Below are 22,168 nucleotides of genomic sequence, written 5' to 3'. Positions count from 1 at the left end.
AGTATTTGGCAAAAGAGTTTTTATTTAGGTCACAGCCGCACAAACTCATCTCTGCGGCCGTGAGTCGTACGGCCACAGGTTGTGCACCCCTGGTTTAGGCCTTTTACGCTCAACAAGGACACTTTACATTATGCACAACCCCAAGCATTGTGTATGGGTGCTTTGGCAAACAGAGCCTGTGCATTTTGGGGCTATACCACCATTTGCAATAAATGTATTTGGATTTGTTAGTTACTTTGTCAAACTAAAACCAGTAACTTCACTTCTGATACAAGTAGTGCATAGTCCAGTATAACCAACAATAATTTTTACTTAAGGGTTAAAAATACAGCCAAGTTTTACTGAAGTCCCAGTCTGCATGTATGGCAACTGCATGCACAATTTTTGTTGAAAAAAATATTTTGCATGCCAATTTTGCACCAAAGGCATTTTATCATTTGCTTTTCACCTGCTGAAATTGGTCTTGTAGATGGATATTATGGTCATGTACGCGCGGACGTAGGACATGTTGGTCCTACACGCCCGAGATTTCATCGGAAACTGCCATGAATGCAGACTGGCTGAGTAAGGCAGCAGCACAATAAAACTGGTCATTGTAATTGGTTTAGTCAGCATTCACTACATGTACAAAAACATTTCTGAAGTGTACAGAGTTTCATCTTTGTCTATAATCGTGGAGCACAGCTGTCATCTTACCCAGTCTGCTTGCTTGCTGCTGAATTTTACTTTACATAAAATGAGTTTATGTTGTCTTCTTAGTCAACTAAACGTGGAATCACTATAATTACTGCTCACATACTTTGAAACTCCTCAGCACAAACCAATTCTAACGTGTTCAACACAAATTTGCAACTTTAATTTTGCATGTTACATATTGTGCATAACGTATAACAGGGGACAATTCTGCAAGTACTTTTCTTTTTTTCAAACCGATTTAGTTATTTTATACAGTGTTAAAATTGCACACATTTTAATAGATTTTTTGCGACGTATTTGGAATGCAAGCTTTGCCAAAAGAGGTTATCTTTTACTGAAGCCCAACTTGCCCCTTAACATGCATGCATTTTGTATGCTTTGATTTTGTTCTGTGACAAAGCACAATTTAAAACAAGCGTAAATCATTCCATTTCGAGCCAAATCAATTAATCTCGCGCTTTTGCTACTTCCTTTTCAGAAACCATTTAACCATCCTTCCATGTAAGCAGCGCAAGCAGTGAACTTTGACCCTTAAAACAAACAGTCTTTTAGTATGTGACGTCAAATTTCCGGGTGCTTCCTTTATTAAAAAAGGAAGCATTTACTTTACTGTTTAAATTAAACCCTTATGCTTGAAAAATTTAGAAACTAATGCTGCATAGGAAAAACATATAAGTTTAATTTTACAACTTTCAGTTCAAACCAATTTTATAATTACGTACCCTGCTTGCATGCAGAAAACAATGTTTGGTTGGCAATGTTCGGCCAAACACGAAATTGCCGAAAACTGCTTCGATTTGAAAAGTAATTGTACCGGGGAAAAAACTTAAGAGGTAGTTTAACAAATAATTAGATGTATGACCAAGTATTGCTCATCCAGCAGTTTTATTGTAAACAATCGACGTTTCGACGTCCTATACAAGACGCCTTCAAATAATTAGATGTTTTTAAATATTGAGACAGAATATCACAATAGACTTTGTAACTATGCAACAGATAAAATATCAACTGACATTTTGCGTACATTTTCCTTGGTAAAATTGGATTAGCGATGCGGTTGAATGGAGATTGTGATTGTTGTGATGTCGCGTTGGCCGACGAGCAAAGACCCGAACACGCAACACGGCGTTTACACGCAAGCAGTGAAACAGCGTTGAATTTTGAATTTTTGATTGCTTAAAAGTGTACTTTTTAGTAGCATAGGAAATACTTTTCATTTTGATTTCATCTGTAATATGTGGATGGGTGAAGTGCAGCCTGTCAAACACATGAGGTTGGAATTCATTTCCCTCAGGTTTGTATTTCCTTCAAATTGTTGACATAAAATTAAAATCAGCACACTCACGAAGAAATGAATAGAGAAGAAAAACTTGCGGCGGCCAAACGAAAGGTAAAAACAGACAAGTTATAGTTACATATTACAAAACTATCATATTGAGCTAATGTAAGCCGGAAAAAGTATGAAAGTATTTTGTTTTAACAAACGAATAGTTAGTGGAATATTTCCTTATCTTTGGGTTTAACTATCTATCTCAGGGGTGTCAAACTCAAACTGCTTTGGGGGCCAAAATCAAACTTTTAAGTATGTCGAGGGCCGCACTATCGATATCGAAAATATTGATATCAAGATTAAAAAGTATAATGTTCATTTATGCCATTAGCTACATTAAAAAACAATATTATAATAAATAACAAACAGATCCACAGTGTAGCAAAGTGAAAGAGTCAACTGTGCTATATTGCTTTGTGTGCTGGAAACAATGGCCTACAATGACGCAACAATGTATAAAATATGACGCAGCAATTGCAATAGCTGATTTTAAAAATGGGCTAGTTCGATCATCCTGTAGAAATGTTGCATATACCACTACTAGGAAATGATTGTATTACGTAAACACACTTGTTTGAAAGAGTATTGTGCCTGAGTAAAACACATATTATAACTTCTAAAAATTGCTTAGCGGGCCGCACAAATACCCTTAGAGGGCCGCATGTGGCCCGCGGGCCGCGTGTTTGAGACCCCTGATCTATCTTGTGTGTGTTATGTTTTTTTTTTAAATTGAATAAGCTTGTTTCTAGCATCAAAAATTGTAAAACAACTACTACTTAATAATTAACCCACTAAAACCACCAAACTTAAAAGATTAAAACTTTAGCTAAAACTTTTCCTAAATAATGAAACAAATTCCTAAACATTGAATCTTTACTACTTTTGCTCTTCTGCATATAATTGTCTAAAAGCAAACCATAAAGGTGTTGTTTTCGAAATCATTTTGCTTGTATATTTTCAATTGTCAGTGATGTGTTAGGTAAAGTAAAAAAATAAGTTTTTTGTTCCCACTCTCTTCAATGCCACAACCCATTGCTGCAAGCACAGATAAAATATTGTTTAACATTATTATATGCACTGGATAATGTTATGTCAAGCCTGTTAGATGGGCTTGACAAATTGGTTTATTGTTGTAGGAAACGTGATGCTTGTAATACAAATGTTTCACAGGAAATCCTTAGTAGATATGTAGAGCTACCCCAGTGGTTCCCAAACATTTTCATATTTTTTTCAAAACGGTCCCTTTGCCATTATTTCGAGGGCTCGCGGTCCTTAAGCCTAAATGTGTATTTCATAAAAACGAAAGTTGATTGCAGGATTTTAGCTAGTTAGCAAAATTGCATTTTTTTTAACAATCATTCAAAGACAGCATGTGACATCACAAACAGGACAAAAAACATTACGATTATGCGTGAACAATTGCATTTTTGATAGTTGTCATTCAATAAAGGCCATTGTTTAGCAATGGAGACAGTCGATTCTCAATTCTACTTTGATTTAAACTTATTTAGTGGCACAAACTGACGCCAGATAAGATTATAGAATTACTTCAACCGCTTCGCGGTCCCCCCCAAATTGCCTCGCGGACCCCAGTTTGGGAACCGCTGAGCTACCCCAATATGTACAAACAACATTTTTTTACACCAATTAAACACCGAAGATCAGAAGTTTGTACAATTATATTTTCCAGTATGACAAAGCTATTAAAACATGAAACCTTTTTTTGCCGAAAAAATGGTCAACAATTTTATCTTTCTATTTTTTACTTATCATGTTGTTGTTTTTGTATTTTTAGCTGCGTCAATTCAAGCAAAAACGCACTAAAGAAACAAAAGCTGTACAAGCATCAAAGCCTAATGACCAAGAAAAGGTACGTGAATTAAAAAAATCTGTTCAAATTGATGGCATGTTTTGAGTGTATATTTTACTGATATGATTTTGTTGGTTCCATTGATACTTTTACCTAGAAACTTTTTACTAAGACTACTCAATGTAATAATTTATTAAAATGTTAATGTTTGGTTGTTTTGTCTTCTGTTTTTTTTAAACTGTTTTTTTTTTGTGGTAGCAACACTACTTCATCTAATGCAAAAAATATATGACACAACTTTACACTAAAGCACCAACTCAGTGTGCTCATAATAATCAAACACGTGTTGTTGTTTATTGTGGCAATTATTTTTACTTTATCTGTTTGCAGAACCAAAGAGAAAATTCAGTTGAAGCCAAACCCTTTGACATTAATAAGTTAAATTCATATGCAAGTGCTGCTTCTGAAGAGCCTGCATCTAATACTGAGGTGGTACTTAAGAACACTTTTCCTGAGAGCATAGTGGTGCATGAAAATGGATTTACTGCTGAGGGAAAAGAATTGGAATCTACAAGCTTAAATGCTTCATTCGATTCAGACCATGTATTAGAAAAGGATACAAGTATATCAACAGCAAGTTCAAAACTTGATAGAAATGCTACCGAAAAAAGTGTAGGTTTCAAGTATACCAAACAAGTAAAATTACTTTTAAAAATTGTATAAATTTAATTAAAAGTTATACAATTAGGTAGTTTTCAAAATAAGCACCCATAGTGTCACTCTGCTGAACAATAGCAGTTTGAAGTAAATTCCCAAGAGATTAGTCCCAAAATACCTTCAAGCTCTATGAGTCAGCTTGCTTGATATCATCAGCCAAGGCTTATGTGTAGGATGTTATACCAAATTTTTATTACTGCAGAAATAATGTTTTATCTTTCCGGCAGATAAATGTCGATGAAATGCCACAAACAATGACCAGCAATGGCCATGTCTCCACATCCGAGCATTTAGACAGGTATGAATTGTTTTTTATTACTGATAATTCCAGAAATATAGAGAATTCTTTTGTTGGTTTAGATGTTGTATCATTGGCTCTTTACTTAACACATATACACATGCTTTCTCTTTGTTCCTGTTTGTAAACTGAAACAAATAATATTTTACAGTGGGACAACCACTGAAACGCTTCTTCAAATTTCCACCAAACTGAATGGAATTGCTGCAGAGGTAGATAATGTGATGCAGCATGGGAATGGTGATGTAGAAGAAAATCAGTACGTTTTATCAGAATTGGAGGTTTGTTGGATGCTTTTACTTGTTAAATTTTTTTAAATACACTTAAATACAAGCTGCAATTATTGACTTATGTAAATACTAGTCACGCAACCGGCAACTTGCTGAACAACTTGCAAGCATCAAAAGACAAAAGCAGGAGCTTTCAATGCAAGTGGAAAAGCTTAACCAGCAAATGATAGAACTGCAGACTCGTATGGAATCGGTATGTGTGCAATTTACTGTGTGTTCACATTAAAGCTTATCACCGATGGCAATAAAAGCCCCCATTTATAAATGAGCCTTACAGTTTTATAATTTAACTCAGTTTCTGATAAACCTAAAAAACCCCAACTACTAACTACGGGACATTTATTGATGCTGCTAGTCTAGTGGACATGATCAAGCTATTCTTAGATTTTTACAAAAAGCCCACCAAAATCCAATACATAGTACAAAAAACATTTTATTAAAATAAAACAGTTGTTTGACAACACTACATTGTACTAAACAACCTATATCACGTATAGATTGCCATTAGCATCAGGGCCCACCATAAAATCATGCCTAACCTGTGAAATTTTTGACATATTTTTTACTTGCTTACCACCAAGCCTGTATGAAAACACCAGGCACTTCAGGCTGATAGTGGCTATGTATCAGTGATGAACATTTTGAATAAGTCAAAAGTAAACTGTTGTAAAACCTTTTTTCTGTTCTATATTTTTCAGGAAAAGAAACATATCCATGACCAAGGCGTTCAAGAACAAACTATGCTAAAACAGCAAATTCAGGTATGTTATGAAACTGAAACTTAATAATTTGGTGGGTGTGCTAATTGCAAACTCTATGTAAAGGTACAAATGCAAACAATTGGAATTTTGGTGGCTGAAAAGCAGGAAATGCAACATCAGGTTCATGAAGCACGAACAAGTGCAAATCATGATGAGCACACACGACAACGATGTCAGGATGAACTGCAGGATGCCAAAGTGAAAATTCAAGCCCTAAATCGGGAAATTACTCAAAAATCAGATTTGGTGGAGGTGCTCAGCTCTGTAAGTTCGTTCTCATTTGTTGGACTGTATTTGCATTCACTTTGGCTGTTATCAAACAAATAATTATTTGTATTTTTTATCATTTTTAAATTGATTAATTGATCTTTGATTCCATTCGCTTTATCCTACTGGCTCCTTAAATTGGTCTAAAATTAAATCTTAAAACAATGTCCAGTTTGGATAATGTTCATTTTTGTGTAAATATTTTTTAAAGTGTATACCTCTAGGTGCATTATTTATTTCCAACCTTATATACTACTGATTGCTCAAGATGCATTGGACAAGAAACTTGGCAATTTACTGTCAATTCCAGTATTATTAATGCCTAATAATAATTCAGAGTAATTAAGTGAATATGATGTTGTAATGTTAAAACTCTGTTAAGCTAGTAATAAACAGAAAGCAGTTGAAATAAAATGAAAATTTTTTTGGAAAAATATCAATGACAGGGATCATTTTCTGATAAATAGTGATTTGCTCAAAAACTGCAAATATTGTTCAAAATAAATTGAACAGAATAGCAGCAACGTCTCCACTTTTTTTCTTTTATAGCAGAAACATTACAAAGCAATTATGTTGCTATTTGATAACTTTTAAAACCTTCTTGATAACAGTCCAAGACTCCACTGTGCTTTTTGTCTACTGACCAACCTTATCACTGCTACAAACAAAATTCCTGTATAATTTTTTGTTCAGTCAAAAGCTGATTTGGAATCGGAACACAAGAAGCTTCAACTTGAACTTTCAAGACAGAAAAAAAGCAAAGATGATTCTTCCATGCACGTCACAGAACTCGCACAAAAATTAACAGCAAAGGTTTAAAAATATTTATGGGTCCCCTTCCCTGAAGGGGACACATATTGTTTTTGTCTATATTTTTTTTTTCTTTTTTTCTTTCTAACGCAGATTTGTTCCCACCTTTTGGTCAAGAAAGAATGGTTCAAACTTTTTCAAATTTACACACATTATAGATATTGGTCTAAAGATGGTCCATGTGAATTTTGACCCCATTTGATCCCTCGGTTTACCCACAGCCCCCCAAAACGTGAAATTTTTAATGTGGATTTGTTCCCACGTTTTGGTCAAGAAAGAATGGTTCAAACTTTTTCAAATTTACACACATATAGATATTGGTCTAAAGATGGTGAATGTGAATTTTGACCCTGTTTGATCTCTCGGGTCACCCATAACCCCCCAAAACGTGAAATTTTTAAAACGGCTATACTTGCTAAAGTACTTCATTAAGGAGTTATATGCTTTGTTGTTTGGTGCAATATAAGGTATTTCAAAGAATTTTTACCTTAAAAAAAGATTTACCCATTTTCACCCCTTAACCCCCAAAATATTCATTTCTGTCTAACGCTGGTTTGTTAAATGCGTTTGGTCAAGAAAGAGTGCTTTAAATTTATTCAAATTCGCACAGATGTTAGATATTGTTCCGAATTTGATCCTCCTGAAGTTTGACCCCAAACAACCCAGTGGTTCACCCACGGGCCCCCAAAACAAAAAAAATTAAAAACGGCTGTACTGACCCAAGTACATAATCTGAGGGTTTCATGCTTTGTTGGTTGGTACAATGTAAGCTATTCTAAAGAATTTTGTAACTTTTTATTGGATTCACCAATTTTTACCCCTTAAACCCCAAAATAATGAGTTTTAGGCCAGAAATACAAGCCCTAATGTGCTAAAATGTTAAACAATTGTTTGCAGTAGGTTATTCGTTTAGTATTTACAAATTTGCCCTAATCGGCCAAATAGTTACTTTTACAGCCCATAATATGTGTACACTGTCAGTCAGATAGAAGTCTCAACTCTCAAGTTAGTAATTCACTTGTTTACGATTAAGGCATGTGAATGCAGCGGGAGTGCTCAGCTTGACGTCCGGACGGACGTTTTACGAGACAGTCGTGTTGGTGATTAGAAATCAGCTGTTTTTGCGCAGCTATGCTATGTCGTTTTATCAAGTTATCAAGCACATTTTCAGTTTTGGAAAATTGTGTTTAAAAACTGACCTTCAACGACAATATCAAGGTCAAAGCATGAGATTAAATTGAAAGTATTTTTCCTGCTCTTATTTACTGTTTTTTTGTAATTATATGACAACACTGATGCAAAAAGAATACGGACAAAACTTTTAAATTTGGGTGAAGGCTAAAGTTGGTTAGTTTTTCCTTAAGAATCTAAAAATAACCAGGATGTTTGTTTGCCATAAATCCACACAAACGCGCGTGTGGGGACCCATTCGTTTTTGCTTGCAAAAACAATCATATGTGTAGATCAAATGATGTGTATAGTAAATATCTAACAATGATTGTGCCCTATTTTTACTGTTACCAAATCGCATATGCATATGTGTGGGGACCCATTAGATTATGCTTGCAGAAACAATTATGTTATAAAGTGCCAGGAAAAAGATAGGGACCCAATGAAATGTAGGTGCCAAATATATATCCATTATAAATATAGTAAATGGATATGTGATACATCGTTAAATATGATGTAGTATATATAAACTGGCAATATATAGGAAAACCACTATTCTAGTTTTTTCTGGTCTTTTTGAAGGAAGCATAACACTACACTATTGTACATGTGTGAAATAAATTGAAAATTTTGAACTGACACAGTATTTATGGGTCCCCTTCCCTGAAGGGGACACATATTGTTTTTGTCCGTATTTTTTTTCTTTTTTCTGTTTAACGCTGGTTTGTAACGCTGGTTTGGTAAAGAAAGAGTGCTTCAAATTTATACAAATTTGGACATATGTTAGTTATTAATTCAACCTTGATCCTCCAGAAGTTTGACCCCGAATTACACAGCGGCTCACCCACAGGCCCCCGAAACGTAAAATTTTTAACGCTGGTTTGTAACGCTCGTTTGGTAAAGAAAGAGTGCTTCAAATTTGAACATATGTTAGTTATTAATCCAACCTTGATCCTCCAGAAGTTTGACCCCGACTTACCCAGCGGTTCACCCACAGGCCCCCGAAACGTAAATGTGTGTAACGCTCGTTTGGTCAAGAAAGACACTGTAGGCAGAAGTACCAAGAGAGTAACTCATTGGTTTACGATAACAGGAGGGCTCAGCTTGACGTCGGACAGACGTTTTACGAGACTTCGTTTCGGTGATTAGAAATCAGCTGTTTTGCACAGCAATGCTATGTCGTTTTATTAAGTTATCACTCACATTTTTAGTTTTGGCGAAGGTTTTACACCTATGACGTGATTTAGACCTAATAAGCGTGCTTCGGTTTTTGTACATGTCAAGCAAAACTTCGTTAATCAAAGTAAAGATGAAAAAATAAACTTGACTTTTTTGCAAAATAAATGTTTTTTTAAATGCTCGTTGTCTGGGTGGCCGCCGCATGATCACGGGTTACTTAAGGTTAACTGGTAGGTATTACAAACACAGTTCAGTACTTTCTTTCGTCATAACGTAGCGTTTTTTTGACAATCAATTTAGGAATCAATACACAAGGCATGTATAAATTAGGCTTAACGGTATTGTTGAACACTAAGGACGGCGTGCTATTGAAAACGGTGTCAAAAGGTCAAACAGTCGTTTGGCGTGTGCACCCTGAAAGGTTACTACAGGTCAATGGTACTTGTTTTGCGAAACAAAGTTAAATGAAAAACAATTTGTTATGACAGTATCTGGTTCAAAGCAAGAGATTAAATTAAAGTATTTGCTACGTTTTTTTAATGTTTTTGTAATTACATGACAATAATAGTGCAAAAAGAATACGAACAAATTTTTTTATTGTTGGGTTGATGCTTTCTAAAAATTTGTCCTTAACAACCTAAAAATCACCGCAACATTTGTTTACTGTAAATCTGCACAAACACGCGTGTGGGGACCCATTAGTTTTTGTTTACAAAAACAATCGTATGTGTAGATCAAATGATGTGTATAGTAAATTGGTAAATATCGTATAGAATATATAAAATGGAAGTATATCAGAAAGCCACTCTTCAAGTTATTTTTTATTTTAAAGGAAAGTGAATGTGCTCAACTATCATCAGAAGTTGGAGATTTACATGAAAAACTGGCTATGGCTGAGGTTTTGTTGCAACAAGTAAGAAAAATGTTTTTTTGCAAAGCTTTAAGTAAAAAGACACAGAATTGCATTGGAAATAATTTTCGCATATGCACAAGTCTTGACACATTTCATTTCGTCTAAATCAAAAATTGATAAAAAATTAAGGTTTCAAGTGACGAAGACAAAAAAACTTTTTTTAAAGGACTTGTCAATCACACACAATGATTGTGCAATTAGAACTTACATGCAGACATTTTTTGCCAATTTTTGAGATCAGACTCATTACAATAGCTTGGTTGACATGTTTGCTATAAACTACAAGTGCATTACACAAAATGTCTGAAACAAGAAAAACTTTAAGCACAAAAAACAAAACAGGATTTGGTATTCTGGATTCAATACAGATGATTTAAAATAATTCTGGAATAGTAACTTATTGTGATTGCTTAAGCAAGACCACTGCTTGTCCGAGATTTTTTTGTTTTAGTTATCAAGCCCAACAGGAGAAACAGCTGAAGATCAAGTTTCCCAACTTCAGGGTGAAAGAGAAAATCTTAACCAGAAACTGATTGAGGTTAAAGTCGCATTAGATTTGGTATATATGTGTTTTTAGGGCATGGGTCAAATGCATGCTTGCAAGATGCTGCATGTGCCTGATCTTCCAAGTGACGACTCATCAATCTCTCTTTTCATGAAGATAAGATATGCCAACTTCTCTAACATTTTCACTTTCTATATTTTCTGTTTTGTGGTTAATTAATTACTTACAGTACCATCATTGCAAATAATGCTGATTATTTACTAACTCAATTATTTTGTTCTGCATGAATACTAATGTTCATAGAACCCATATAAGTTGTAGTCCTTTTTCGTTACACTATAGCCAAGGTTTCATATCATATGTCAAAAACAATAAAATTACTTTACATTCACTAAAATCGCATACATTGTTAGAAACTTTTAAAGTTTGAGTGCCCTGTGTTGTTTTGAGTATAATTTCTTAAGTAGACAATAAAAGAAAACATTTTTAAACATCTATGCTTAAGGTGAAGTTTTTTGCTCAAATAGAAAACTACATTTCCAACAACATTTTTTGCCCTATTGGTTGACGAACATAATTTATTGTTATTAGTATCAGCAAGCTTTTGAGCAATTGACAAGTGAAAGAGAACAACTATCGCGACAGTATGAGGATGTGAATCAACAAATGCAGCATCAAGTAGCAGAACTATCTGAACAAGTAATTAATATATTTTTAATTGATCAAAATATTTCTATAACACATCATTACTTATGTTAAAGGTTGATGTTCTTGAAAATGAGAAATCATCACTTTTATCTGAGCAGCAAAGTTTGACATTAAAAATTCAACAGTTGGAAACAGACAGAAAAGATGTTGTTAATGTTCAACAAACTCAGGTAGCACAATTATGAACATTGTTAAGTAACATTTTACATCAACAAGTTTGTTTGAAATAATATTATATATATTTATTGCCTTTACAGACTTCACCTTCAGATGATTTGCATGTTAAAATTGAAATGTTGCAAACAAATTTTTCCAAGATAAGTGAGGAGCGAGATGACCTTCTACAAAAATTGAACACACAATTGCGCAACAATGAGAGACTGGCAAGGTACATGGAACTTGTAAAAACTATTTACTGCTTACACTATATAGACACCGCAATCATACTTTAAACAAGATTTCATGTTAGTGAAAGAATATTGAAAAAAGTCTCATATATATAATTATTTGATGAACAATGTGTTAAAAATTAATTTACATTTAAAACAATGTCAAAAATGTTTTGTGTAGACTAAATGAGGAACAGGAATTGCAGTTAATTGAACTGAATGAAACTCTAAGCAACACTAATGTATCAGCTGAAGAACATGCAAGATTACTAGAACAGTCTCAAAATGACAAAAGCACAATATCACGTGCATTGCTACAAAACAAACAACTAAAACAACAGTTGGAAGAAATGCATGATGGATTTATTAAACTGGTTTGTAACTTTAATGTTTAGCAATTACTAATTAAAAATAAAGTAAAAGCTATAGTCAAAATGCACTTTCACCAGTAAAGACATACACCATTGCAATAATTTACCAGAATGGTGACAAATTTTGTATGTTTAAACAGAGTAATGACAAAATGGAACTTGCCACCAAGTTATCTACACAAAGTCATTCTGGCAATGAAACGAAAGAGGAAAATGAAAGATACAAAGTATTGCTGTCAGAAATGAAACTGGAGGTTAAAAAATTGTTTTTTTTCAGTTTCAGTCAATATTTATTGTATCATTGTATGTGTTAACAAAAACCTTAAAATTTCTGTATTTAAATTCAGCTTGAATCAAAAAATCGGAGCCTGATTGAAATGCAAAATGCAATAATGGAAACCCAGAGCAACAATGCTGAGCTTCAGGAGTCACAACATGAAAGTCAAAACGACACAATAAATGAAGAAATAAAAGCTTTGGAAGATACTATCAGCTTGCTAAGGTATGTGACATTTACAGTTAGTGACAACAGAGCTACAGAAGTGTTTAACCCAAATATTTTTACACAGTGAGCAAAACATGCAATTGAAGGAAATGGTTTCCCAACTCCAAAACAAGGTAGACATGAAAGATTTGGAAATTAAAAATTTGTCAGAAACTCTTCCTGTCTCTCCCTCAGCTGATCATTCGGTAAATGTCAAATGTGCCTTGTTTTGTTTAAAAGTTACAAACCAACAAATTTCAGTTTGTGAATTTGTTAAGTGAGCAGTGGCATTACTTAATATCCATCTATTGAAAGCCACTTTATTTTTAGGGTGCACAAATGGATGTTTCCTTGGAAGTCTTGCAGCAAGAAAACAAAACATTGCTTCAAAAAGTGGAAAACCAGAAACTGGAAAATCAAAAATTATCCCAAAGTTTACTACAGAGTGAATCACCCTCATCAGAAAGTGTGATTTCACAAGAAGAACATGATTCATTAGCGAAAAACATGTCTTTGCTTCAGGTTTGTTCTTCTTTACAAAGTGTTTGTTGCATTATTCCAAAAGCTAAATTTAGTGCATTTTACAGGAGCGATTTTCAAAAGTAATGACAGAAAAAGTTGATGCATTAAATAAGATTGAGGATTTAGAGCACATCAACCTACAGCTACAGAATGAGTGTGACACAATAGGTACAAAGTCTAAATGTGCTATAATGTTTTGCTTATTATGCAATGACATAACTCAAAGATTTAGTAATCAACATGTGTTGTTCTGCACACTAAGGTTTATTGGAAATGAATATGTATTACACAAATAAAACTTTTTTTCCAGATATCACTCCAACATTTCATCAGATTTATTGATAAAAATGCTGTTAAATCCATTTTTAAGGCTTAAAAATATTTTGCAACTTTTTAAGCTGTTGTTTGTTTGCAGGTGAATACATAACACTTTATCACAATCAACGGCAGTTGCTAAAACAGAGACATCATGAAAAAGATGAATATGTGTCGTCTATTGCCCAAGAACGTGAACAGATGCAGGTAGAGTATTAAACTTGAAACACCTCTAGCACTTAAAGATGTAGTCAGTGACAAATCCACTTTTTTAGAATAAACTTGACAAGCTTCAAACATTGGTTTTGACACTGGTAAACTCGAAACAGCAATCTAGCACAGACAGCCCTCATCATCAACAATCATCTACCCCACATAAAACTGCTGGCTCTGAAGAACATTTTAATGACACCTTTTCTTCAGGTAAACCTGTAACTGTGATATTAAGTTTTTTTCATTTTCCTCATACCAATAATCATGGCACCAACTTGTACTAAAAAGATCACCAGGAGAAATATTTATACACCAATTTAAATAATTTTCTCCAATAGAAATATGGTTAAATATTATGCTTATACTGTACTATGAAAATGTATGATGTTAATTGTGTATTTAAGGTAACATAAAAAGCCTTGCTAATCTTGCCTTCCTATAACGTAATGCCAATTAATAGAACTGTCTGTTATCACCCCTCATGATTGGCCAGACATGCTTGAAGAAGATGAAGTGAAGCACAGACTAAAGTCACGACCTGACATCCTTCCTGCTAATGCTTCCCTACCTGCTGATGAACACAATGCAGGAGATAACAGACAAAATTCGAGTGAAAGTTATCCTGGGAAGTCATTAAGGTTGAGTGAAGAATCTCCCACAGAAGAAAAAAACGCTGCAACAGAAATCATTAGTTTGCTAGAACAAATCCAAAAACCCTCTTATGTCAGTCAAAAAGACCGACCTCAAGGGTTTTGCCTTAAATACATGGGTCAATATACAGCAATATAATGCAGTTATGACAACACTTTAAATTGGTTTTAAGTAGCTGGTAATGTTAGCAAAGACTCCCACAAGCAATATCCCATAATCATGACTGCTTTCTTGTGCAATAAGCCATGGACTTGCATGGTAACTGGTGCTGTGTATTGGTGACTCTAGTATGCAAACTGTTTGTTTCTTGCTTTTTTCTGTATTTTTAGTTAATCTCGCATTTTGTGTACTGTATTATTTTAGAATGCAATTATTTGATAAATATATGGTGACGATGTTTTTGTGGTGTAAATCATTGTACAGGTCTGGTTGAGATATTCATTATGTGTGATAAAGACTAACTGTAATCAATCTATAATGTGTCTTAAACTCATTAACTGCATGCAGCCTTAAGCCTGTACAAGGTCACGCATGGCAGGTCCATGCCGAATTGAAGATAGCCAGAAGCACAGGCAATTAACTAGAAACAAGGATCCCATTACACTCATTGTTGTGCCAGTCTGTGACTTTGTTTTCAAAGATAGTGATAGCTGAGCTTCGTATGTCAGTTATCTCCTACACTTTTTTAACATTGTATATGACATGAATACAATATTTTTAAAGATCACTGTAACAAAAGTTCTCATAGTGCCCCTTCGGGTTACATTGATATTTATTCTTGGCCTTTTAAAGAAGCTTTGGTTTGAGAACCTGGGTCTGGCAAGCTGGCGTTTTTCCTGGTAGTAAGTTTTACATGACTGTTTCCAAAACTTTCGTTTTTTTCTGGTACAGTAGTAAGTTTTACATAACAGCTTCCATTTTCTTCACACAGAAATATCACTGAAACAAAACAATTTCCAGGCAACTACAGCATGGACAAACAATAAGTTCATGTTGTACATTTGTTTTCCAACATATCATTACTGTCTAAAACACATTTTGAAACATTTGTCAAACACACACACACACAGGCAATATGAAGGCCCCAAGATTATAAACCATAAAAAACACTACGCTGTTTTTCAATTTTTGTGTTGTCCAAGTTCCTTAAACTGTAGTTTAAAACAAAGGGGAAAGTAAAAAAAAGCAACACACTTCATTATAAACCACAATTTTTGTAAAAAAGCAACTTACAAATACAATTTATAAATCAAAAGTGTCATAAAAGCATCAATAAATAAATGTGTGCTCACGAAATTTGGTCAATTTATGTTTATTGCACTGAATATCTGTCTGCAATAAAATCATTGGAAAATCAATTATAAACACATAAAAGGTAAAAATTGAAAACATTTTTTTCTAGGAATCACAGGCAACAACATCATTCTTTTGAATTGATTCAACTGACTCCTCAGCTTTGTTTACTTTTTCCCTCCTCATAAGTAGTTGAGCAAATAGAAAAAACACAGCACCTACAAAAAAATTAAATCAAGAGCCAAATGTAACATGTGTAAAAAAGAGTGCAATAAAACTATTAAAACCCTTGTGCCTTTTTTAGATATATTAAAACAAACTATATTAGATTTAAAAGAATGAGGTAGATGTATTAGAACATTCAATTTACTTACTGTTAATGACTTTCTGGGTATTGTTTAAGGCAGGGGTGTCCAAAGTGCGGCCCCCGACGGCATTTCGCGTGGCCCGCGGCTGTTTTTTTTTAAATTGTAATGCATATGGCCCGCCATAGTTTGGAATAGGTTTTTGGGTTTTGGCCACTTGCGACTTCACGCAAAAGCCTTCCATGGAACTTTATTTACCAGTAAAATGGAAGCATACATAGTGCTGACACAACAAAATCCCACAAATTCCCTAAATCCCATGTATTTGGGTTTAATTCTAAAATAACGTTGGCCCGCGGGCGTCTTCACCTGGTAAAAATTGGCCCCCATCAAAAATAGTTTGGACACCCCTGGTTTAAGGTATTACTTTGCTAATAATAAAGCAACTAATAACTCACATACAAGCGTTACAAATAAAAAAACATGACATTCAAACAAAAATAAACAACCTCTTCAAACAAGTTTTGTGCACAAAATAAACATTCTAAATAACAAGGAAAAAGTGTAAGAAGTGCTTACTTAAAAGGTAAAAGCCAGCATACATGATGTAAAGAGCGTTTCGCAGCCCCCCAACCGCCCCTTTAAGAGATGTTACAGCTACTGGTGCATTGCCACCAACATTGCTTATCACAAAAGCACTGAGGGCAACAGCAGTTGATCTAATGTGCATAGGAACTTTTTCCACAATGACAGTTAAAGCAACACCAAACCACATTTCAGCTGCATGCAGAAAGTTAATGTATTTAAGCTTGCTGTTCTCTAAAGCGTTTTTGAGAATTTAAAGAGGTGCCCCAAATGACAGGTAGTATGGCAAATTGTGTTTGTTACAATTGTTTAAACTGGGATTTCAGCCACAAATAAAAATCATGATGTCAAACAAAACCGTGCAATCAAATACATGCAGCTGTTAGTAAAATGAGTTCAAAAAATTCAAGTAACTTTTCAGATAGTTTAAACTTACATAAACCATAAAATCCTGCATAAGTGACATACAGTGTACTTCTGAATCCAATCACAGTGCGAAAAAATGGGACAAGTAACTGAAACCCACTCGCAATATTGTTCATGACAAAGATGAAGAGAGCAATGCCTGTGGACCTTACAGTAGGTGGAAGATATTCAACAAGCACAGTAAACAAAATTCCAAACCACATTTCAGCTGAACATAATGCAAACACCCATTAGCTTTCCATTGGTGCATGCACAAATTACATACATGACATGTTGTTGGAATTAAAATTATTAAATCATATTGAGACACTTAATTTTTTTTGAGATATTATAGTTCCAATTCACATAATTTTCAATTCGCCAAATTAAGCATAGGTTAAAATTGTCTTTGAGGCACCTCCTTAACAATATATTTAAACATAAATTTATTTTGCAAAATTTTCAAACTACTTTTTAAACAATTTATTTATGTACATAAATGTAACTTATTTTTAGTTTAAATGTTTTGTCACTTCTATTGGTAGTTTTACCAAATAAATAGGCAGAGAGCAAAGCAATAAAACAATATGGTGGAGAAAGGTATAAAACAAGAGCTGCAAGTGGAGCTGCAATTGATTGGCTAATGACAAGAACCCACAATCTTGAGGTAACTCCTAAAAAATGCATGTTAGTTAGTTAGTTATGAACCAACAGCAACTTTTAATAAGTGTATGTCACATAAATTTAAGCTTTTTACTTACCAAACTTTGACACTACTTTATCAGATATAAGACCTCCTGACGCAATACCAATTAGTCCACCAATTATTGAACATAAAGTCATCCAAAATCCAAGATCAGTACCGGGATAATAATGATCAAAATATAACTGCGTATTGTAAGCCCAGCAAAAACTTGCTAAAGTATGTACAGTTAAATATACAGTTGGTACTGCAACAAAATTTATCACCTTCTTCATGTACCTGTGTGGCGAATGGATGCAGCTAACAATAAAACCAACAAAGCTGGACTTAAGGCAAATGTTTTGATTGCAAACCACAATGTAGAAAGAGGTTTTCCTTAGAAATCAACAAAATACACAAATTAATTACATTAATAACACATTTCTTATGAATAAAAAATAAGTTTATTTTGTAAGAAGTTTTGTTACTGGGTGTATGCTTTGTTTCAATCTCCTTATCCAAAGCATTATCGACAGGCTGGTTAATTAAAGTGGAGGCGGCATCCTCATTTTCCTGTTGTTTTTCTGTGTTGTTACCAATTGCCTTTCTCTGTGGCTCCTTTACAGTAAAAAATAACACAGCAGCAAGAAAAAAACCTGGGATACCTATAAGGTAATATGCCCATCGCCAGCTCTGCACACAAATTGAAAATTGTGTTGCAGTGTACAAACTTATTTCAAAGATTATTGTCATGATTTTTGCTTTCACCTGGTTAAACAATTCACTTTTGGGGACATAATTTCCAATGGTAAATGCAAGACCATACCCAATGTAGATTCCCCAATTAAAAACACTCATTCCAAGACCACGACTTTGGGAACCAAACTTATCAGCAACAATGCTTGATGTTAGTGGGGTACAAGCTGCTTCCCTGCAAAAAGTTTGGAATTATTTCCTGACAATTAAACATCTGGTGCAACTTCCATCTATTGTCAGTAAATGTCCTTTTGGAACTAATTATATGTAACACAAGACTGATAGCGATTGAGCAACAAAAAAGAAGCACATAATATGTGTGGTGATGACAAATTTGTGCCTGGCAGATTTTTACTTTGAATGCATATATCATAAGCAAAAAATGCCACTCGGTTGTTTGGGAAAAAAGGTTTTTTATTTTCTTGTCTATTTTATCAATAAGTTTTATAATTCTGTGATTAAAGTCTCTCACTCACAAATTTTTTTTGTTAAGCTGTATTATACATTTTTTGGAATGGTTATCCACCGCACATATTTAATTCAGTGATGCTGAGTACCAATAATGAATTAAAGACTTCATTTTTCATGTACTGGTATTCAGGTAAAATTTATGTTGAATTTAACATGACAGTTATAAAATTTGAAAGTAAAGCAATATGAAACATCTTACCCTGCACCAAATCCAAATCGCAACAGCACAAGTTGCCAGTATTCTGTGGCCCAACCAGTAAGAAATGCCATCAATGAGTAAAAACAAACACATGTTGATAACAATCGCACCCTGCATAAAATGCATTATACAGTTTATTACTACACAAAGTAAGCCATCATTACCTGAATCACCTATAAATGGCTTTAAGCAAAACAAATACAGTGTATACCTGTTGTACACATCTCCAAGAACCCCAATAATAATTCCTGTGACAGTAAATATTGCGATGAAACAAGGGCCTGCCAAAAGTTGATATTCAATGCCAGACCCAAGGTAGTTCCATTCACAATAGGATTCATTTTGATTTTTCAAAGACATACACCTGTTGGTTACATAAAAATAGTAAATATTTTGTGTAATTCATTATTTATTAAACCTGTGGGTTTTAACAGGTGTTTCGTAGAACATTAGCGGTCCATAAAAGGTCGTCCGGTGTTCCGTAAAAAAAATATTAATTTGATTAGTGTTCTATGAAACACCGGTCGAAATTCATTGGTTTTACACAATGGGTGTAAAAAGCTTTTCATTTAAGAAAGTAATTATTAAATTTCAATAGTTTTATTTGTTCATCCGAATTGCTTCATTTATTGTTGTGTAATATTTAGACTCTTGTGTAATAATGAGATTGTAATTGCGTTGGTGTTCCACAAGATTATTTAATGCATATTGTGTTTCGGTGCTCCCAAAAGGTTGAAAAACACTGTATAAAAATCTTCATCTTTAGTTAACAATATTACCCTTATTGTTAGCTATAATCTCAAGCTCAGAGTAAAAATGCTTGCAGTCATTTGCAACCCAAAGATTATGTAAAACTTTTAAATGTAAATTGTCAGACTGGTTAAAAAAAAACGATTTTACAAGTAGTAATCACCTGGTATAATTTGCATCAGTACATTTTTCACTAACATTATAAGCACTTGAATTGGAAATGCACCCTTTATCTCCAAATTCAATATCTTGGGCTAGTGGTTTGGATACAATACCAATGATAAAATGTCCAATTTCTCCAACAGCATAACAACTCATACACACCAAAACATAATACCAAGTATATGGTGTTTCTCCAAAAACACGAACACCCATTTCTAATTTTTTTTCAAATCAATTTTATGAAGAAATACAAGCAAAGCTGAAAAATGAAAAAATATAAGCCTACATCACAATATTGCATCACATCAGAATCACTTAGCCCCTCAAATTGGGTTCAAAAACACAGATTTTATGTCTGTACAGTCATTACCTGTATATATATATATGTACAAATATAAATGGCACTTGCTTCGTTCGCCAACAGCTACAGCTACGCACGAAAATTTGCACAATCATCTATTTTTTTAGTGGCGTGGTTGGTTGAGTCTGCGGTTTGAATTTGGGACATTCAATCGCCTGGGGTCATCAAAGGTCAAACAACGCAAACAAATAAAAACCCTCATTGCGCAGTTTATGCTATCAGTTTATTAAGAAAGAAACCAACAAACGTTTTGCTGAATCCCTGTTTTAAAGTAAACCCTTGTTAAAACTTTTAATTGATAATACCGCATAAAAATCGAAGTTGTTTCAATTTGGGTTTTTTCCCAAAATGGATAAACTTGTTTTTTTTCGTTATTTTTTCCAAAAAACTGGTAGTTTAAGTGAGATTTGTACTAAAGTCCTTTTGAATATTTTTTCAAAAAAACAAATCGGGCTAATAAAACTGTGTCAATATTTGTTGTGTTGTAATAAAATACTACTTCAGTCGTTTATTGTTAGCGGCAAACTTGGTGAACCATGGTTAAACATTATTTTGTTTTTGTCTAAAAGCACTTTAATCGGTTTAGTTAGTTCTTTCTTTTCTTATCTAATCAAGCGCGGTTGTCAAACTGAGGTTCGTGAAGAGTTTAAAGTCATTGTATACAATCAATTTTGATGTCTACTAAACTGCCATCTGTTTCCATTGCGTAATTAAATTTAAGGTCTGTCACAGTTAACAAAAATACCAATTATTTTCGCACAATTCTGATGTTTGTTTTTTCTTGTCTGTGATGTCAAACTAATGATTGTAAAGCATATTTTGGCTAAATCCTGCACCTTGCTGTTGAAAATGGGCAAATTAGCGATTGCATAATTAGGCTCTCACTTTCAAAACCGTACATTCTGGTTTATACACGAGTACACGAAATAATCGCAAAGGGGCCGTTATAAAAATAAAGTTAAAAGTTTGAGAACTAAAACTGATGTTAGCCAGTTTAAAGTTTCATAATTTAACTATGTTGTACCTTGAAAGAAGATTATTTGTTTTGTTTAGCTTACCCATTACATGGTTACTTCGAAGTGTCATTAATAAGTACACAGTTTAAGGTTCAATTGAAAACACCTTTCGGGATTTAGGTTCGGCGTGATTTTAGACGACCTCATCGCAGGTCCTTATTTCACCATCCGACAATTACCTGCTTGTTTTTGTTTTAAAATCACTAATGTAAAGAATATAGTTTATATCATATACATACCATATATAAAGGCGCCGAAAAAGCCGAGATTAATTTCTAACTTGATGCACAGATTGAGCTGCACAGTGTGAAGACCATCAGTCATTTATGGCGTCATAATCTGTATTGACGCTTGTGGTACTTCCAGGGCTGCCAAAGCTTGGGTTTTGCCCCAAGATCTTGGGTCTTTACTTGACATCTTGGGTTCTTGGGTTTTATTTTGAAAATTATAGCAATTCTTGGGTTTTGAGTCTTATTGATGAAATAAATATATGTAAGAACTATTTTAACGAGAAAAGTTTTTCGGGTAGCTGCAGTGTTTAGGCCATTTTATCATCTCTTTTATTTTCTTTATTTTCTAGACCCTAATTCTTTCCAGATAAGTATACAGGGAAAGCAATCGTTACACTTAAAAATGCAAATAAATCAATGCTTGTTAAACATAAAAACTCTAAATATACTATAGACATTACTAATTTTATGAAAAAGAAAACAGATTATGATCATCAAACAGCCAAGAGTGAAATGGCGATTGCTGCATATTTTATTGAACATAATATTCCCTT

General features: G+C 33.9%; 2 protein-coding genes across 6 annotated transcripts; one reads left to right on the top strand and one right to left on the bottom strand.

Moving 5' to 3' along the window:
- The first annotated feature begins 1,825 nt into the window (after nucleotides 1–1,825).
- LOC145204203 (golgin subfamily A member 2-like) lies at nucleotides 1,826–14,798 on the top strand. Of its 3 annotated transcripts, none has more exons than XM_080076672.1 (23): nucleotides 1,826–2,086; nucleotides 3,822–3,896; nucleotides 4,227–4,508; nucleotides 4,781–4,851; nucleotides 5,003–5,132; nucleotides 5,215–5,334; nucleotides 5,840–5,902; nucleotides 5,966–6,166; nucleotides 6,863–6,982; nucleotides 10,161–10,241; nucleotides 10,693–10,800; nucleotides 11,338–11,445; nucleotides 11,508–11,624; nucleotides 11,712–11,842; nucleotides 12,025–12,217; nucleotides 12,355–12,468; nucleotides 12,562–12,716; nucleotides 12,784–12,904; nucleotides 13,029–13,220; nucleotides 13,286–13,388; nucleotides 13,636–13,742; nucleotides 13,811–13,958; nucleotides 14,242–14,798. In XM_080076672.1, exons 1-23 carry the CDS (start codon nucleotides 2,048–2,050, stop codon nucleotides 14,535–14,537), a joined length of 3,075 nt encoding a protein of 1,024 aa, XP_079932798.1. In that variant the 5' UTR covers nucleotides 1,826–2,047; the 3' UTR covers nucleotides 14,538–14,798. The 3 variants fall into 3 exon arrangements, with proteins under 3 accessions (XP_079932798.1, XP_079932796.1, XP_079932797.1); XM_080076670.1 differs by having other exon boundaries at nucleotides 1,827–2,086; nucleotides 14,209–14,798; XM_080076671.1 differs by having other exon boundaries at nucleotides 1,828–2,086; nucleotides 10,693–10,779; nucleotides 14,209–14,798.
- A 566-nt stretch (nucleotides 14,799–15,364) lies between these two features.
- On the bottom strand, nucleotides 15,365–20,652 carry LOC145204204 (uncharacterized). 3 transcript variants are annotated; one of them, XM_080076675.1, is made up of 11 exons: nucleotides 20,378–20,436; nucleotides 20,009–20,266; nucleotides 19,307–19,459; nucleotides 19,096–19,206; nucleotides 18,438–18,600; nucleotides 18,158–18,362; nucleotides 17,970–18,065; nucleotides 17,749–17,904; nucleotides 17,539–17,661; nucleotides 17,019–17,216; nucleotides 15,365–15,910 (listed from the first exon to the last, which is right to left on the bottom strand). In XM_080076675.1, the coding sequence occupies exons 2-11, from the start codon at nucleotides 20,218–20,220 to the stop codon at nucleotides 15,798–15,800; spliced, it is 1,530 nt and encodes a 509-aa protein (XP_079932801.1). In that variant the 5' UTR covers nucleotides 20,221–20,266; nucleotides 20,378–20,436; the 3' UTR covers nucleotides 15,365–15,797. The 3 variants fall into 3 exon arrangements, with proteins under 3 accessions (XP_079932801.1, XP_079932800.1, XP_079932802.1); XM_080076674.1 differs by lacking the exon at nucleotides 17,019–17,216 and adding an exon at nucleotides 16,577–16,777; XM_080076676.1 differs by lacking the exons at nucleotides 17,019–17,216; nucleotides 20,009–20,266 and adding an exon at nucleotides 16,577–16,777 and having other exon boundaries at nucleotides 20,378–20,652.
- Between the last annotated feature and the right edge of the window lie 1,516 nt (nucleotides 20,653–22,168).

The sequence above is a fragment of the Phallusia mammillata genome, chromosome 8 (genome assembly GCF_965637545.1).
Source record: "Phallusia mammillata chromosome 8, kaPhaMamm4.hap1.1, whole genome shotgun sequence".
NCBI lineage: Eukaryota > Metazoa > Chordata > Ascidiacea > Phlebobranchia > Ascidiidae > Phallusia > Phallusia mammillata.
Note: the sequence above shows the minus strand (reverse complement) of the source record. Positions and strands in the feature narration are given on the sequence as shown.

Excerpts from the sequence above, each read along its gene's own strand:
- LOC145204203 (XM_080076670.1), top strand. The coding sequence starts at position 2,048 with ATGAATAGAGAAGAAAAACTTGCGGCGGCCAAACGAAAG. Across the intron at positions 4,509-4,780 it reads GAAATGCTACCGAAAAAAGT|ATAAATGTCGATGAAATGCC; the intron begins GTAGGTTTCAAG and ends TCTTTCCGGCAG. Across the intron at positions 12,905-13,028 it reads CTCCCTCAGCTGATCATTCG|GGTGCACAAATGGATGTTTC; the intron begins GTAAATGTCAAA and ends CTTTATTTTTAG.
- LOC145204204 (XM_080076674.1), bottom strand. The coding sequence starts at position 20,220 with ATGGGTGTTCGTGTTTTTGGAGAAACACCATATACTTGGTATTATGTT. Across the intron at positions 18,066-18,157 it reads TGAAACAAAGCATACACCCA|GAAAACCTCTTTCTACATTG; the intron begins GTAACAAAACTT and ends TTGATTTCTAAG. Across the intron at positions 15,911-16,576 it reads TGCTGGCTTTTACCTTTTAA|GTGCTGTGTTTTTTCTATTT; the intron begins GTAAGCACTTCT and ends ATTTTTTTGTAG.